This window comes from Lucilia sericata, unplaced genomic scaffold (assembly GCF_015586225.1).
Source record: "Lucilia sericata isolate MDLA Ls3-8-SP2 unplaced genomic scaffold, ASM1558622v1 Contig000799F_arrow, whole genome shotgun sequence".
In the NCBI taxonomy this organism is placed as follows: Eukaryota; Metazoa; Arthropoda; class Insecta; order Diptera; family Calliphoridae; genus Lucilia; species Lucilia sericata.
The window spans coordinates 147,543-166,323 of record NW_023994791.1 but is presented as its reverse complement, the minus strand read 5'-3'; the positions used below and the strand labels follow the sequence as shown (position 1 = coordinate 166,323).

At 27.4% G+C, this 18,781-nt stretch overlaps 1 protein-coding gene across 1 annotated transcript in view; it reads right to left on the bottom strand.

Annotated features, from left to right (window-relative positions):
• Positions 1–222: 222 nt before the first annotated feature.
• The window catches only part of LOC119608175, a 92,153-nt gene continuing 73,594 nt past the window's right edge, over positions 223–18,781 (bottom strand). The window contains 7 exon segments of the mRNA XM_037962486.1: positions 223–857; positions 3,135–4,587; positions 6,341–6,479; positions 8,120–8,352; positions 8,523–8,696; positions 12,800–13,007; positions 15,377–15,516. Coding sequence (XP_037818414.1) covers positions 3,155–4,587; positions 6,341–6,479; positions 8,120–8,352; positions 8,523–8,696; positions 12,800–13,007; positions 15,377–15,516 — 2,327 coding nt within the window. The 3' untranslated portion in view covers positions 223–857; positions 3,135–3,154.

Here is an 18,781-nt window from a genome sequence, read left to right as displayed (position 1 = left end):
TGGAGAAAAATTTCATGGTTTAAACTGTTTTTTTTTTTTTTGCAATTTCTTTTTTATAATGAATTATTTAAGTTTTTTAAATTTTCTTTTTTTTATGCTTAAATACTTTGTTTTTTTTTTGTAATTTATAGTCTTACTACCAGTTTTCCTTAATATTTACAAAATTATAGAAAATAATGTGCTTGGCTTTAATAAATATGTATGTTTTTTTTTTAATTTTTTTTAGTTTATAACTTAAATTGTTTTTTGTTGTTTCTTTTAGTTTGTGTGTTACTTTTTTCGTTGGCAAATTTTCTATTTTTTAGTACTTTTTTTTTCATAAATAGTTCTACTAGTTTTTTTCGTTTTATAAAATTATAGGTGCCTTTTCTTTTATTCAGCTTGTTTTACTACATTTTTCTTTGTTATAAAAAAGTTTTTCTTTATATTCTTTTCTTACAGTGTAGTTTGTTAAAAGGTTCTAAGGGGGTCCAGGGTTTGCTGTTTAAGAAGCCTATAATTTTATGTGTGTGTGTGTGTTTGAGAGTGTTATATTTTAGTTTTTTTTTTGTTTTTAAGGTAAAGCATACGGTGTTCTAGTTAATTTTTTTGTTGTTGGTTTCTTTAAATTTCTTTCTCAATGTGTTTTTTATAATTTTTTATTATGATTTACCACCTTTTAAAACTCCTCTTCCTTTGCTGAAGCCATTTTTCTTTACGTCTTAAGTAAGTTATTTGTGTACTTCAGGTTTCTTGTTAAAGTTTACTGAAAGGGTGGAGGGGATTTCTTCTAAGGTGGCAAAGAAAAACCAAAGCTTATGTCCAGTCCTGGTAGATAAAATTTGTTTTTCTTTACATTTATTGCAGAGTTTAAAGCGCTGTAAGAGAAAAGAAAACAAAAAAATATTTCATATTAAAATCAACATCAAAATTTTACAAAAAAAGGCTAAAATAACGAAAAAGTACTTTAAGTACAAAAAAGTACTTTGAAGAAAAAAACTTATATAGTTGCTTAATATTTGTATAAATAGTTCAAAATAGTTTTAAAATACAAAAATAAAAAATTTTTCAAAAAGTACCAAAAAAAAGTACTTTTTGGAAAAGTAAAGTACTTTTTTTGGAAAAGTACTTTTTTAGGGAAATTTGGTCAATAAACTACTTTCAAATTTATAGAAATTATGCTAAATATGTTGAAAATGCTAAAAAAAACATATTTTCAAAAAGTACCAAAAAAGTACTTTTTGGAAAAAGCTCTTTTCTAAGGAAAATTTAGTTAAAAAAGTACTTTAAGATTTATAGAACTAGCGTGAAATATGTTTAAAATACGAAAAAAAAAACATTTTTTTAAAAAGTATCAAAAAAATACTTTTTCGAAAAAGTACTTTGTTAAGGAAATTTGGTTAAAAATTGGATAGGAAAGTACTTAAATAAATCATATGTCTTCATAAAAAAAGCACACAATTTATTCTAATGCGAAAAAAACATTTAAATGAAAAGTACCAAAAAAGTAAAAGAAGTACTTTTTTGATACTTTTTTTAAAAGCAAACTTTTTTAAGGAAAATTAAGTTAAAAAAGTACTTTAAGATTTATAAAACTAGCATGAAAAATGTTTAAAATACGGAAAAAATCATTTTTTCAAAAAGTATTAAAAAAAGTACTTTTTATGTTAACATGAAAAGTATACAACAGTGTTTGGTGAAAGTACCAAAAGAGTACTTTTTTAACAAATCATATTTTTTATAGGAAATTATGCAAAATATGTTAAAAGTTTGATATATAACAATTTTTTTTCAAGTTTTTTCCAAAAATACGAAAAAAAGTACTTTTTCGAATAAGTACATTTTTAAGGAAATTTGGTTAAAAATTAAAAAGTATCAAGTAAAGTACTGAAATCACTCATGTGTTGCCATAAATGGAAAACTAAATTTCTTTTAAAAACTTTACTTTTTGGTAAAAGTACTAAAAAAGTACTTTTCCTAAAACTTAAATTTTTATCAAAATCAAGTAAAATATGTGAAAAGTTCGCTATAAAACAATTTTTTTCAAGTTTTTTCAAAAAGTTCGAAAAAAGTACTTTTTTAAGTACGAAAAAAAGTACTTTTTTGAAAAGGTACTTTTTTAAGGAAATACTATATCGAATAAATATATAAAGTAAAGTACCAAAAAGTAAAATTTTGTATGTTTATACTCTACAGAAGTTTCTAACAAAAGTACTAATCGAGTTCAGTTCTTCCTTTAAGTCCTTCAATCGACTTTCTGTCCGTCAAGGAGCATAAAAAGTACCAAAAGGTACTTTTGCTAAAAAGCACCACAAAACTTTTGCTTTCTGTATGATTCTTTCACTCATCTATAAGATAAACATGGACAGATGGACATCATTTATAAGAAGGGTTATAAAAAGTACCAAAAGTTATTATTGGCAAAAAGCACCAGAAATCCTTTGTTTTCCGCCTGATTCCTTCAAATTGGACAGATGGACAATTTATAAGAATTACTATAAAAAGTACCAAAAAGTACTATTTTTCTAATGTTTATCTACAATAGTAGTATCAGATAAAAGTACCAAACAGTTTAGTTCACTCTTTAAGTAGTACAACCATCAATCTATCTAGGTCCTTTGTAATGGCCATTTTAACCCTAAAACGTACAAATGAATATTACTAAATCCAGGTGTATAAAAAGTACTAAAAAGGTACTAACGTTTCAGATGAGTCCCCTTGGGAATACAATCATTATTTTAACCAAAAGACCATGAGCAGCTGGACATTAATCAAAGAGTATGTTGTATATAAAGTACCAAAAAAGTACTATTTCGCAGTGTTTATCTTTGATAGAACTTTATGAAAAAAGTACCAAACAAACATAATTCTCTCTTTGAGTATTTTAACCATACGTCTGTCCGTTTAGTAATGGGAACTTTAATGACAACACTGACAGACGGACATTGCTAAATCTAGAAGTTTCAAAAGTACCAAAAGGAACTATTAACAAAAGTACCAAAAAATTATATTTTGTTCACACTATTTTTCTTCCCCTGGCCAGGGAGAGCTCTTGGACAAACATATACATCTCTTAGTGTTTCACCCCTCTGTCCCTCCTTCCCTCAAATTATTTCAATTTTAAAAAAATTTTCCATTTTTTGTTTAAAACTCACCTCAAATCCATTGGTTTCCATCAATGATACCACAGCCTATTTGTTTGTTGTTGTTGATGATGTTGTTGTTGTTGTTTTAATAAATTATTTGTAGCATTTTTTGTAATTTCTAAATCATTCAAATTAGCACTTAGCCTTTTAACACTTTTATTATCTAATTCAACTTCAAGCTCGACATTTTCAACATTATCACTATCATCATCATCATTATCAGCCTCCTTCACCTCTTCATTCGGTTTATCTTTCACATTACCAATCACAACAGCGTTATTATCATTGACACTATTGTCTTTACACTCCAGTTTAACATTTAAATTTGCAACATCATTATCATTTTCAACATGTTGCAATGATTTTTGTATGCCCAAAATTTCTATAGATGATGGTAAATAATAATCATCATTATGATCAAGATCACAGTCTTCTTTTAAATGAGTGAATTCATAAATATTTAAATCTTTATGCGATAAACTGTTGCGTGTTATTGCAGATGTTGTTGTTGTTGTTGATTTTGTGCTTGAGGGGGTTGTGTTGTTGGTGGGTGTTATGGGAGCAAAAGCATATTTGTTGTTTAGCGTTAAACTGTAATGGGGTTTAGGAGATCTTCTTAATATTAACGCCTGTTGCTGACAATGTTGTTGTGTTAGATAGGGGGCTTGTTGTTGTTGTTGCTGCTGTTGTTTATTTGCTAGATAGTGTTGTTGCTGTTGCAGTGTATATTGTTTAGGCATTGTTGTACTTAACACACTAAGTCTTTTGGTTTTATTGATTTTATTATTATAAAATGTTGGTTGTTGTTGCTGTTGTTGATTGTTAAAATCTTTTGTTATTAAACCACCATTATTACTACTAATTGTTTTATTTGTTGCTGTTGCTGCTAAATTATGGCTAAAATGATTGTTTAGAGAGTTTTGTTCTTTACATTTTGCTTGCAATTTATTTATTGTTGTAGTATTTGTTGTTTGTTGCTGCTGCTGTTGTTGTAGTTGTGCTTCAAACTAAAGATTGTCTGGATAACTGCGGAAATTATAGGTTCTAGCCCTTTGAAATTGCATATTATCACTATTATTTGAAGTATTCATGACACCACTACCACCACCCCCGCCACCCATTGTCGATGTATTGTAGGGATTATTTATCATGGGTGCCGTTGATTGTGAATTCATTGTACCCATATTATCATCGTAATTATGTTCATTACTTAGATTACTGCTGGCTTTACTACTCATAGTATTGCTGCCACTGTGGCCCTTGATGGGCTTAAATATCGCTGTGGTAGCATAATATTTTTCCATTGGCGGCGGTGGCACTTGTGGTGGCCTTGGGAATATACTGCTCAAGGGTGGTGGTGGTGTACGTCGTACATTAACATAACCGCCCGGCGTTGAATTGGACATTTTTGTGGGCATATAATCTTGCATATGTGGCACAGCGTAACCGCCTTCAGGGACGTCTGCGAGAGAGAAACAAAAACGCAAACGATGAAATATTAATAAACAAAAACTAGTTATTGTGAAAAATATAAATGTGTAATAGAATTCCATTAAATTGGGTTATGTGGTGTAATTAACCCGCTAGGAGGTCGTCTATATATTAAGGGTAAAAGTCATGAATTTTAGGAAGTTTACAGGGAAGGTTAAATTTATTCAATTTTAGTAATTTTATTAAAGAATGCTGTACTTTTGCAATTTAGTTCTGTTCTAATTCTGTTCAAGTTTTGTTTTAGTTATTTTCTAATTCTTTTCTAGTTTTAGTTCTGTTCTAGTTCTGTTTTAGTTCTGTTTTAGTTCTGTTTTAGTTCTGTTTTAGTTCTGTTTTAGTTCTGTTTTAGTTCTGTTTTAGTTCTGTTTTAGTTCTGTTCTAGTTCTGTTCTAGTTCTGTTCTAGTTCTGTTCTAGTTCTGTTCTAGTTCTAGTTCTGTTTTAGTTCTGTTCTAGTTCTGTTCTAGTTCTGTTCTAGTTCTGTTCTAGTTCTGTTCTAGTTCTGTTATAGTTCTGTTCTAGTTCTGTTCTAGTTCTGTTCTAGTTCTGTTCTAGTTCTGTTCTAGTTCTGTTCTAGTTCTGTTCTAGTTCTGTTCTGTTCTAGTTCTGTTCTAGTTCTGTTCTAGTTCTGTTCTAGTTCTGTTCTGTTCTAGTTCTGTTCTAGTTCTGTTCTGTTCTAGTTCTGTTCTAGTTCTGTTCTAGTTCTGTTCTAGTTCTGTTCTAGTTCTGTTCTAGTTCTGTTCTAGTTCTGTTCTAGTTCTGTTCTAGTTCTGTTCTAGTTCTGTTCTAGTTCTGTTCTAGTTCTGTTCTAGTTCTGTTCTAGTTCTGTTCTGTTCTAGTTCTGTTCTAGTTCTGTTCTAGTTCTGTTCTAGTTCTGTTCTAGTTCTATTCTAGTTCTGTTATAGTTCTGTTATAGTTCTAGTTCTGTTCTAGTTCTGTTCTAGTTCTGTTCTAGTTCTGTTCTAGTTCTAGTTCTGTTCTAGTTCTGTTCTAGTTCTGTTCTAGTTCTGTTCTAGTTCTGTTCTAGTTCTGTTCTAGTTCTGTTCTAGTTCTGTTCTAGTTCTGTTCTAGTTCTGTTCTAGTTCTGTTCTAGTTCTGTTCTAGTTCTGTTCTAGTTCTGTTCTAGTTCTGTTCTAGTTCTGTTCTAGTTCTGTTCTAGTTCTGTTCTAGTTCTGTTCTAGTTCTGTTCTAGTTCTGTTCTAGTTCTGTTGTAGTTCTGTTGTAGTTCTGTTGTAGTTCTGTTCTAGTTCTGTTCTAGTTCTGTTCTAGTTCTGTTCTAGTTCTGTTCTAGTTCCGTTCTAGTTCCGTTCTAGTTCTAGTTCTAGTTCTGTTCTAGTTCTGTTCTAGTTCTGTTCTAGTTCTGTTCTAGTTCTGTTCTAGTTCTAGTTCTGTTCTAGTTCTGTTCTAGTTCTAGTTCTGTTCTAGTTCTGTTCTAGTTCTATTCTAGTTCTGTTCTAGTTCTGTTCTAGTGCTCTTCCCCCTCAAAGCGTTAATATTTTTTACTAAAAATCTACTTCTGTTTAGTCATCACTTAAGTTTTAATAATACGAAACCAAAAATATTATTAATATTAACTTTTCTGCGTTGTTATTATACTTTTCTAAGGCTTCTTTATAAAAAAAACTTTTGTGTCTATTACTTTCGTTAAAAATAATTTATGGTTTTTCAAATTTTGTGCGGGGAGTTTTTTGTCTTTTTGGTTTTTAATTTTTTTCTGAAAACTTACCTGTATAGTCTGGTGTCATATTACATTGTAAATCATTAACGGCCGCATAACCATTTACCCCACTTGTATACATATTTACATTAAAGGGTTCATGGTATAGACTGTTTTTACCAATTGAATCATTATCATCAACGCTGGCCTGTAGGAAAGAGTTAAAATGAATTTTTGTTGTTTAATATAAAACAATTAATTATTAAAAAAGTGAACAATTTCATGAAGAAAAGAAGTATAAAGGAAGGGTTTTGTTTCGGTTTTAAGAAAAATAATTATTTTTAATGGATTTTTTTACGCAAAATGGTCATTAGTGTGTTAGGAGAGTTGGGATGAAGGGGTAAAATAGACAGAATAAAACAATTTTAGTTTTTAATTAGTTAAATTATTAATAAAGCAAATATGGTCTGGTGTGTGGATAAATTTATGAAAATTCGTTTAACAATTATGTCTTCTTTTTGAACTTTCGAGACCCTATATAATATAAGTGCCAGGCTTTAAGGATTAAAGGGATTTTCATTTATCTTAGGTTTGGATGCCCGCCAGAAGCTTTTGTTTTTTTGTTATCTTTTGTTACATTTTCTTACAGAAGGACAGACGTAATCTTGTAATAAGGATCCAAAGTTTTAAACTTTTATAAGTCTTGGAAGTATACATAAGGATTCACAAAGTAGCAGTTATACGTTTTAGTTCGAATAGTAGTATGAGATATCAAAATTTAGTTAATGTCAAGTTTGTAATTGAATTTTATATTTAAATTTTTATAAGATTTTTCTTACAGACAGACGGACGTTGGTGTTTAGTCTGCAACTATCAGATTTTAGATTTGCAAACCATGGAACGTTCCACATAGATCTTTTAATCTATATATAACCTCAATTATCTGAAATTAGGGTGACCAATATGAAAATATAATAGATTTCAAGTAAGGCTTATAAAGATATTAAAAACTTTTTTTGTTAAGATTTTTTCTAGAGAAAGACAGACAGGTTTGTTTAATATTGAACTATAATATTGAAGTTTGCTGAGTTTTATCATAATGTATGTGGAACTAGAAAACCATGTATGTCTTTATTTCCCTTATATGGCGATGTATAATTACAAAACCTTATTGTTTTCCTATGATATATAATTTTTTTCAAGATTTTTTTTTAAGCGGAAGGACAGACGTGCTATTTCTATGAAGAAACAACATTATTTTCATTTATTAAATCTGCCGATATTACACATGAATTCAGAAATCAATATATATAATCATTTACCCCGTATTATTATGTAGAAGATTTAAATCTGATGGATTTCAAGTGTATCTACTGAATAGTTTACAATAGACTTAAACTACCTTAACGGCCAAATTTCAAACTCAAACTATTTAAAACACCTGCTGTTCCCTTAATAAGTTTGTTTTAAACCGATTATTTAGATATAGAAACCCAAAACTTTATTAAATTCTAAAATACCACAAAAAATTGGTGTTTCTGGCAAATTGTGTTTCTTTTTATATCATCTACTCTTTGCTTCCTTTTTGTGCCTTTGGATACTTTATTATTATCCTGTAGTTTATATCCTGTCTGTATGTCTTACAACTAAGTACCTTTTTTATGATTTTGTTTACAATTTTCAAATATTTAGCTGTTTGTTTTCTAACTACTGAATATTTTGCAATTGTAACTGGAATCTGTTATTTATTACTTTTATCATTTATAAGTACTTTTTGTTGTTGTTGTTGTTGTTGGTTATGAAATTGTATTTAGTACTTTAGTAGAAACTTATTGCTGTTGTACTTACTTTAATTCCTGTGCCATTGGGACGATGTTTATCAACATTGCCACCCAATGTATTGGGATTAAAACTATATTGGAATGCATCCAAAACATTACTGCCACGAGCTCGTTTTGTTCTCGATACAATGAATAAGATAATGGCCACCAATAAGATAATGATAGTGGTTAGTACCACAATAACAACACCAATGAAATTTTCTTCGGAGGGCTCTTGATCGATGGGTTTGGGGGCGATTACTGAAAAAAAAAGAAATAAAATTTAAAGCAAAACATTACAGATACAGATTTAAATGTTTAATAAAAAAAATATTTAAAAAAATTTTTAAACATAAAATAAATTGAAATCAAATATCTTTGCAACTTTCAGATTTCATTGTTGTTAGCATAAAACAGTAGTATGCACTTACATTGCGGTCCATTATTGTAGTTGCGTTCGCCATTAACATTTGTTGTTGGCATTTTACCACCATTTTTATTATTATGATGATATTCATTACTTTGTAAAGGATATTCACGGGTATCCTGTGGCAACAGGGCGCCACGTTGTTCTTGTTCGTCTGTGAAATTTCCCACGGCTGGTACTAAAAGAGACAAGAGAAACACATACTATGAAATTAAATTTGTTTAAATAACTAAATAAAAAGAAAAATTACTTTAAGTCTAGAGAAAAATCTTAAATTTAAAAAAAATTTTCTAAATTCTTCCTTTCCTTCATAACTAATTGCCACCATTTTAAACTACAAAAATATCCTTTCAGTTTAATTTCAAATTTATTTCTTTAACCATTAAAACAAGCAAAAAAATTCTTTTAATTATTAAAATTATCAACAGCTGTGTTTATATTTATATTGTTAAAGCTTTTGTTTTAAAATTCATTCTTAGAATTTTATTTATTTATATTTTTTTCTGTTTAAATCCTTTTATTCCTACCAGCTAAATAAATCAAAACATAGTGCGTAAATACAGGCCTTAAAAATATTCTATATCCCTTATTTTTCTCAAAAAATTAAAAAAAAAATTTAAACAAAAACTTTTTGTTTTTATACAAAGCACTCATACATAAACATAGCTTTAATTGACAGCACAAAAAGTGTTTGATAAAAAGAGGAAAAATAAAACAAAAAGCAATCCAGCTTTTCAAATGTTTTGTAAAGATTATGACACAAAAAGGTAAAAAGATTTACCACAGATTTCTATGGAATAAAAAAAAAAAACAATGGGACATGGAAATCAATAAGTTTAGCAAGAACAGGCCTAAGAAAAGCTCAAATTTCAGAGAAAAGAAATCAAGGGACAAAGAGATCTACAAGCGACTAGATTAAGGATGCTTCAAGGACAGAACTAGAACAAGAGTAGAACAGAACTAGAACAGAAATAGAACAGAACTTGAACAGAAATAGAACAGAACTTGAACAGAACTAGAACAGAACTAGAACAGAACTAGAACAGAAATAGAACAGAACTTGAACAGAACTAGAACAGAACTAGAACAGAACTAGAACAGAACTAGAACTAGAACAGAACTAGAACAGAACTAGAACAGAACTAGAACAGAACTAGAACAGAACTAAACAGAACTAGAACAGAACTAGAACAGAACTAGAACAGAACTAGAACAGAACTAGAACAGAACTAGAACAGAACTAGAACAGAACTAGAACGAACAACAGCAGAACTAGAACAGAACTAGAACAGAACTAGAACAGAACTAGAACAGAACTAGACAGAACTAGAACAGAACTAGAACAGAACTAGAACAGAACTAGAACAGAACTAGAACAGAACTAGAACAGAACTAGAACAGAACTAGAACAGAACTAGAACAGAACTAGAACAGAACTAGAACAGAACTAAAACAGAACTAGAACAGAACTAGAACAGAACTAGAACAGAACTAGAACAGAACTAGAACAGAACTACAACAGAACCAGAACAGAACTAGAACAGAACTAGAACTAGAACAGAACTAGAACAGAACTAGAAAAACTAGAACAGAACTAGAACAGAACTAGAACAGAACTAGAACAGAACTAGAACAGAACTAGAACAGAACTAGAACAGAACTAGAACTAGAACAGAACTAGAACAGAACTAGAACAGAACTAGAACAGAACTAGAACAGAACTAGAACAGAACTAGAACAGAACTAGAACAGAACTAGAACAGAACTAGAACAGAACTAGAACAGAACTAGAACAGAACTAACTAGAACAGAACTAGAACAGAACTAGAACAGAACTAGAACAGAACTAGAACAGATCTAGAACAGAACTAGAACAGAACTAGAACAGAACTAGAACAGAACTAGAACAGAACTAGAACAGAACTAGAACAGAACTAGAACAGAACTAGAACAGAACTAGAACAGAACTAGAACAGAACTAGAACAGAACTAGAACAGAACTAGAACAGAACTAGAACAGAACTAGAACAGAACTAGAACAGAACTAGAACAGAACTAGAACAGAACTAGAACAGAACTAGAACAGAACTAGAACAGAACTAGAACAGAACTAGAACAGAACTAGAACAGAACTAGAACAGAACTAGAACAGAACTAGAACAGAACTAGAACAGAACTAGAACAGAACTAGAACTGAACTAGAACTGAACTAGAACTGAACTAGAACAGAACTAGAACACAACTAGAACACAACTAGAACACAACTAGAACACAACTAGAACACAACTAGAACACAACTAGAACACAACTAGAACACAACTAGAACAGAACTAGAACAGAACTAGAACAGAACTAGAACAGAACTAGAACAGAACTAGAACAGAACTAGAACAGAACTAGAACAGAACTAGAACAGAACTAGAACAGAACTAGAACAGAACTAGAACTAAACTAGAACTGAACTAGAACTGAACTAGAACTGAACTAGAACTGAACTAGAACTGAACTAGAACTGAACTAGAACTGAACTAGAACAGAACTAGAACACAACTAGAACACAACTAGAACAGAACAGAACAGAACTAGATCACAACTAGAACACAACTAGAACAGAACTAGAACACAACTAGAACACAACTAGAACACAACTAGAACACAACTAGAACACAACTAGAACACAACTAGAACAGAACTAGAACACAACTAGAACAGAACAGAACTAGTACAAAACTAGAGCACAACTAGAAGACAACTAGAACAGAACTATAACAAAAAGTACTTTTTGCAAAAAGTATCTATGAAGAATTGTTGCTTTAAACAATTTGAAATTTTTTTTTGCTTTAAATTTTGCTTTAATTATAAAAAATTTTTAAATTCTTTTTCTGATTAAAACAAATGAGTGCGTGTTAATTCCCTTTTAAGAAATTTCACACGCATATTGTGTGTTTTGTTGTTGTTGTTTTCTGCTCTCGCAAAAGTACTTAATACAAAAAGCAACACGATAACGAAATCTTTAACGCCTATGTTGAATTGAATGAGTGTTTTTGAAAAGAGGAAATACCTTAATTACAATAAATGCATATTAAATAAAAAACTAAAGAAAAAGAATTTAAAACAATAGACCGTTTCGTTGTCAGGGTAAGATTTAAGGGTTAATTTAACGTTCACAATTGTGACAAAATTTTAAGCTTGTTAGAGGGGGCGGTAAGTAAGAAAAGGTTAAACAACAAGATAAGCAGCTTTTAAGGTTGTCTTTAATGCTAATAGATAAATAAACAATAAAACGTTTTTCTTTGGGGGGGAAAAAGAGTTTTTCTTTAACTTTATATAGAAAGCAAAAAAAAAAAAACTTCAAAGGAATTTTGTTTAGCAACTGATTTGGTGGCATGAGGCTTAAAGATTGGGGGGGGGGGGGTGTTTAAAGATAACAGAATTTAAAAATTTTATCACAACCTCTTTGATTTTACAGAAGCTGTAGGAATGTATGAATGTATTTATGTTGTTATTATTATGGCAAAGATATGAATCAATATATTTGTTTAATGTACAATTCCTTTCTTTCTTTCTTTCTTTATTTTCTATATAAAATTTAAACGTTTTCTATTGTTTGCTAACCCATCCCTAGCAGCAGTTTTCATTCATAAAGGTATTCTTCTTTATTTATAATATTTTGAGTCCTGCATTCAAGTCTTTCAAATACAAATACTATGATATAACAATAAATAAAAATGACTTTTTTCTACACACACAAACGCATTAACATTCGTATTTCAAGTAACTTTCAATAACAGGGGTTAGTTTCTTTGGCTATTGAATTGTAATAAAAACAGCAGCAGTATTATATTATAAATTGTATGGACATTTTTATTGACTTCTTCTATATCTTGTTTTTATTTCCCCAGTATACTATTATACTCTACATTCATTTCCCTTCACATTCCCTGTTGCTTGCCCCTTGAACAAAAAAAAAACCATTTGATATCTGTTTTCGCTCTCTCTCTCTCTCTGGCTATTATGAATGCATTTTAAATGTCATTGTCCATTGTTGATAATCAAAATGTTGGAAAATATACTCTACCCTGCCCTGCAATGGTCGGGCATCATGAAATTGCATTCAAGTACAATCAATGATTTCAGTTTTGTAAAAAAAATATATAATAAAAATTGTATGCAAAATGCATTTTCAAGTGTTTGACACTTGAAAGTGAAATGAAGCTGAAAATGATTTTGCCTTCAATTTTTTTGTTTTACACTCAAAAAAAAATGATTTCGTTTTTTTACCTGATACAAATGATATTTCTGACAGCATTATCCATTTGACAGCAAAATATAAATTTATTTTCAAATATTTGCCCACACGATGATGTAGTTTAATGGTAACATCTCTGGCATGATCCATTATGGTATCCGGCATATAAGAGAAATGGACGGGTTCGCCGGAGAAATGACGACCACCTATGCTGAAGAAAACTTTGGCATGGACAAAAACCTAAAAGAAAAAACAAGAAAAATATACATAAAATAAAGGCAAAGAGTGAAAAAAATGTCATTGTTTACATGTTGTTTACATTAGGTAAATAAATTAAAATGAAACTAAGTTTTAAAATTTTAAAAAATTGTTATAATATTGTTAAATGTAGTTTATAATACCAGCAAAATAAGTTTTCTTAGCAAAATGTTAAAAACTAGACATTGTTTACATGTTGTTTACATAATGTAAATAACTTAAAAGTAAATTTTAGTTTTTAAACTTAATAAAATCTTTTGTCAAAATCATTAAACAAAAAGTAGCAAATGTTTTAATATTTCTGAAAACATTACATGTTTACACATTGTTTACATTAGGCACACTATGTAAAATGTAAATTTTATATATCTACACTTTAGAAAAACTTTAAAAAATCATAAAAGTTTGGATTATTTAACCGAAAATAACAATTGTTTACTTGTTTAATAAGATTTAAGTGTAAACTAGCTAAAATATTGTCAAATATACATTGTTTACATTAGGTAAATAATGAAAAATAGAAACTCAATATCTAAATTTTACAAAAACTTGATGAAATTTTAAAAATTTAGTTTATTTAAGCCAAAATAACAATTGTTTACTTGTTTAATAACATTTAAGTGTAAACTAGGTAAACTGTTGTGAAAATACATTGTTTACATTAGGTAAAGAATGTAAAACGCAAATTTAATATTCAAACTTTACAGAAACTTTATGAAATTAAAAAAATTATTCATATTTAACCCAAAATAACAATTGTTTGCTTGTTTAATAGCATTTATATGTAAACTAGGTAAACTATTGTGAAATATACATTGTTTACATTAGGTAGACAATGTAAAATGTAAACTTAATATCTAAACTTTACAAAAGCTTTATGAAATTATAAAAATTGTTCATATTTAACCATAAATAACAATTGTTTACTTTTAATTAGAATTAAGTGTAAACTAGGTAAAAAAATATATATTATTTACATTAGGTAAACAATGTAAAATGAAAGTCTAAGATCATATTTGCAATAACTGGATAAAATTACAAAAAATTTTGCGTATTTAACCCAAAATAACAATTGTTTACTTTTAATAACCATTAAGTGTAAACTATTTAAAATATTGTAAAATATACATTCTTTACATTAGGGAAACAATGTAAAATGAAAGTTACATATATAAGCTTTACAAAAGCTTTATAAAATTATAAAAAGTGTTGTTATTTAAAAAAATAGAAATTGTTTTCCTTTACTCACAATTAAATGTAAACTAAAGTAAAGTACTGTAAGATATTCCGATTTTGACACCTTTTCTGACATTTTACTTAAGTAAACAAAACTTGGCAATGTTTGAAATTATTTATCTTAAGTCAAAAATATCTAAATAATGTAAATATGAGGTAAACACGAGGTAAAAATCATTAAAATTTGTTTAAAAAAGAGAATTTGAAATGAATTTGATTGAAACCTTAAAGTTTTGAAAAAATATATTCTTTACACTGGGTAAACAATGGGTAAATAACTACCACAAAGCTTAAATATGTATTGGATCCACAATACAATAAATACTTAAATATTTTGTAAACAGAAATCATTTTTTACCTCAGGTAAACTATGTAAACAAAAGTAAATAATGAAAGAATAGTTTTTTTAAACTAAAGAGTTAAAAAGTCAAAATGTTTCCAAAAAATGTTTTAATTTACTTCATGTAAACAATAGGTAAATAATGTAAAGAATAGATAAATAATGTAAACAATATGTAAATAAGGTAAAAATGTGGCAAGATCAAAGTTTTGAACATTTAGTAAGTGTCAAAATAGACAAATATAGACTTTTTGAAAAATTTTACATAGTTTACACAATGTCAACAATAGGTAAACAATATAAAAACCTAAATAAATTTTAAGAATTTATTTTGTTTATTAAAGCGTATAAAAAAATTATTAAAATTGAATAGTTTACATCTTGTAAACAATAGGTAAATAAGGTAAAATTTATGAAAAATCTTAGTTTTTAAGAAGTAGAGATAGTCATTATATAAAAAAGTTTAAGTGTTAAAGCTGTTACATATATGACATAATGTAAACAATGTAAAAACTTTAACAAATGAACAAACTTTAGATAGTTTCATTAAACTTGTAAACAACATGTTTACAGCAAGTAAAAAATAGATAAATTAAAAAATGGAAAATGGAAAAATTTGTATAGTTTACATGATGTAAACTAAAGGTAAATTATATAAGAAAGTTAAAATTCTTATTATTTTAAGAGCAAATTATTTATATGGAAATACATAAAGACTTTACATGAAGTAAACTATAAGTAAATATTATTACTATTATTTTTTCTTGACACTTACCTGTACATCCTTGGTAAACATATTATTCGTATGCAATATAATGGCACTAAAATTTCTTACGGTATCAAATTCGAATACTATTTCAACAGGTTTACCCATTAAACCGGGTGTATCATTACGCCAGCCAATCCATTCATAACCTAGAAATATGAATAAAAAAATAAATATTAATATTTTGCCATAAATTTTCTAAATATCTTCTATATAAATCCCTCCTTCCCCCCTCTCGTGCAATAAAATTTTTAATTTCGGTTATAAATTTAAGCAAGAAAAACTAAATAGAAAAACATTTAATAAATATAAATAATCTAAAGGAATTCTACAAGGAAAACCTTAAGTAAAGTTATTTATTTATAATAAAAAAAAAATTCAATAATATTCATGAAAAGTAATTTCAAACACGCACCAAAGTTGAACTCAGACACCAACAAACTTCCTTTTATCCTGTTACTAGTAGCAGCAGTTTACATACAGATTGTGTAAAACAACAACATATTTTCCTTAAGAAAATTTATGTTTTTACGTAGTTTTTGTCGTTAATGCTCTAACTTAACAAGCACTCCCCCCAAATGAACAGAAAGAGTAAGGAAGAAAAACAAACATTTAAATGCGCCAACTGAAAATTATTACCTTATGAACGCGACATTTAAACCTTTTTTCGTTTTTTTGCACAGACATACTTTTTGAATTTTCTATACTTTAAGCTTTTTAGAAAACAAGGACCTTAATTTGTTGTTATTGTTAGTTGGGAATAAAAACCAAACACCATGGTCATAGAAATTATTACAAGAAACAAACCAATAAACTCAATGTTACGTATCTACGTACGGTGGCAGTAAAGAGTTAGTGAAAGGCACGAGAGGTTTAAGTTTTATGTTTACCGAAAAAAATAGAAATATTAAGTTATAAATTAAACTGGGAGTTTAGTTTGTGTTTGTTTTAGGGCACAAAAAGGGGTGGCAATCAATTTGCGTAAATTTCTGTTACAAGTCTTTAATAATAATTTAAATAAATCAATAAAACAAAACAGGAAGTTAGGTTAGTTAGAGAGAAAATTTGTTAAACAAATTTAAGAATTTTGTTGAGGGATTTAAATAAATAAAAGTATTAAAAATAGATTTTTAAAAGAAATAAAAATGTTTAATAAATTTGTTAAACAAATGCAAGAAAATCTCTATAAAATACTTTTAATTAAAGAAATTGTAACGAAATTTTCTTTAAAATTAAAGTTAGAAAGTCTTACTTCCATAATATTCATTGTTTACATGAAGTAAATTTTAGAATTATAGAGTAACTGAATTGTTTACCTAAAAAGCCATTAAAAAATACAAAAACTAGTTATTTAAACTAGTTTTTTACATTGTTGACATAATGTAAACTATGTAAAAAATTAAAATTTATTTGTTTATACAGTAAACTTAAAGAACATGCTAAGATATATCTAAAATACCTCACATATTTAATTGTTTACATGAGTTCAAAATTATAACATGTTTTGTACATTGTTGACATACACACTAAACTTAAAGAAAATTATTAAAAATGTGGAAAAATTTTAAACAATTAAAAAATAACAAAAACCAGTTATCTTAACAAGTTTTATACATTGTTGACATAGTGTAAACAATGTAAAAAATTAAAACTCCTTTGTTTATATACTAAACTTAAAGAAAATTTTCAAAAATATTTAAAATAGCAAACAAATTTAATTGTTGACATAAGTTCAACATTATACTAAGTTTTATACATTGTGGACATAATGTAAACAATGTAAAAAGTTTAAATTTAATTGTTTACACACTAAACTTTTAGAAAATTGTCAAAAATATCTAAAATATAGGACATATTTAATTGTTTACATGAGTTCGACAATGTTATACATTATTGACATAGTGTAAATTATGAAAAAAAATTAAATTTGTTCTTTTATATACTAAACTTAAAGAAAATTTTGAAAAATATCTAAAAATAATAGAAACATTTAATTGTTTACATGAGTTAAACATGAATTATACATTGTTGACATAATGTAAACAATGTAGAAAATTCAAAATGAATTGCTTGTGTAATAAGCATAAAGAAAATTTTCAAAAATGTCCAAAATAAAAGACATATTTAATTGTTTACATGAGTTCGACACGTTATACATTCTTGACATATGTGTAAACAATGAAAAAAAAAATAAAATTTATCCGCTTAAAGAAAATTTTGAAAAATATCTAAAAATAGTTGAAACACTTAATTGTTTACATGAGTTCGACGTGAGTTATACATTGTTGACATAATGTAAACAATGTGAAAAGTTTAAAATTATTTTTTTGCGCAATAAACGTAAAGAAATTTTTCAAAAATGTCTAAAATAAAGGACATATTTAATTGTTTACACGAGGTCAACAGGTTTAAGGCAATTTTACAGTATTTTACATAATGTAAACAAATGGTAAATAATGAAAAATGTTGCCAATTTAATTGTTTATAAACAAAATATAAAAATTTACTAAAATACTTTACAATATATATAATATAAGTGATAATTTACATCATGTAAACAAAGTGAATAGTCTTTCAAAGTTTACATTACAACTTATTACTACAATTAATAAACTGGCAAAAATTTTAGTAGCAAAAAATAATATACATTGGGTAAATTAAGGGTAAATAATGAAAAATTTAAATTGTTTACATTTTTGACATGATGTAAACAAGTGACACTTAAGGTAAAAAATTTCAAATAGCTTGTTATAAACTCTATATAAGTAAATATTACAAAAACTTAAATTTTTCAAAAATTTTACATATTCGACATTATGTAAACAATATGCGTATAATGTAAACAATGTGTAAATAATGCAAAAATTCTCGCAAATAAAAAAATTATTTTGTTTGATCGCTAAATTAAATTTTTTTAAGTAAATCTCTTCAACATATTGTTTACATTAGGTAAACAACTGTTCACTTCTTTACCTAATGTAAAAATCACGTAAAAAAGCATTTTTTAATATTTTTATTGGAGGTTTTATATGAAAAATCTTCTAAAATGGAAAATATTTTAATATTTTACATCGTGTAAACAATAGGTAAATAAGGCTAAAAAGAGGTAAGTAGAGAAATGTTGTTATTTTACATCATGTAAACAATAGGTAAATCACTATAAAATAGTATAAATTTCAAAAATTTTCAAATTTTACTTTTAAAATCTTAAAGTTTTAAAAAGTTTTAATATTTTACATTGTGTAAACATTGAGTAAATAATGACAAAATTGTGTAAATTTTTACTTTTTTAAGGTTTAATAATAACTTTAAGTTAAAACTTTATTTTGTAAATATTTTTTCAAATTTTACATAATGTAAACAATGGGTAAAGAATGTCAAATTTGTGTAAATTTTTACTTTTTTAAAATTTAA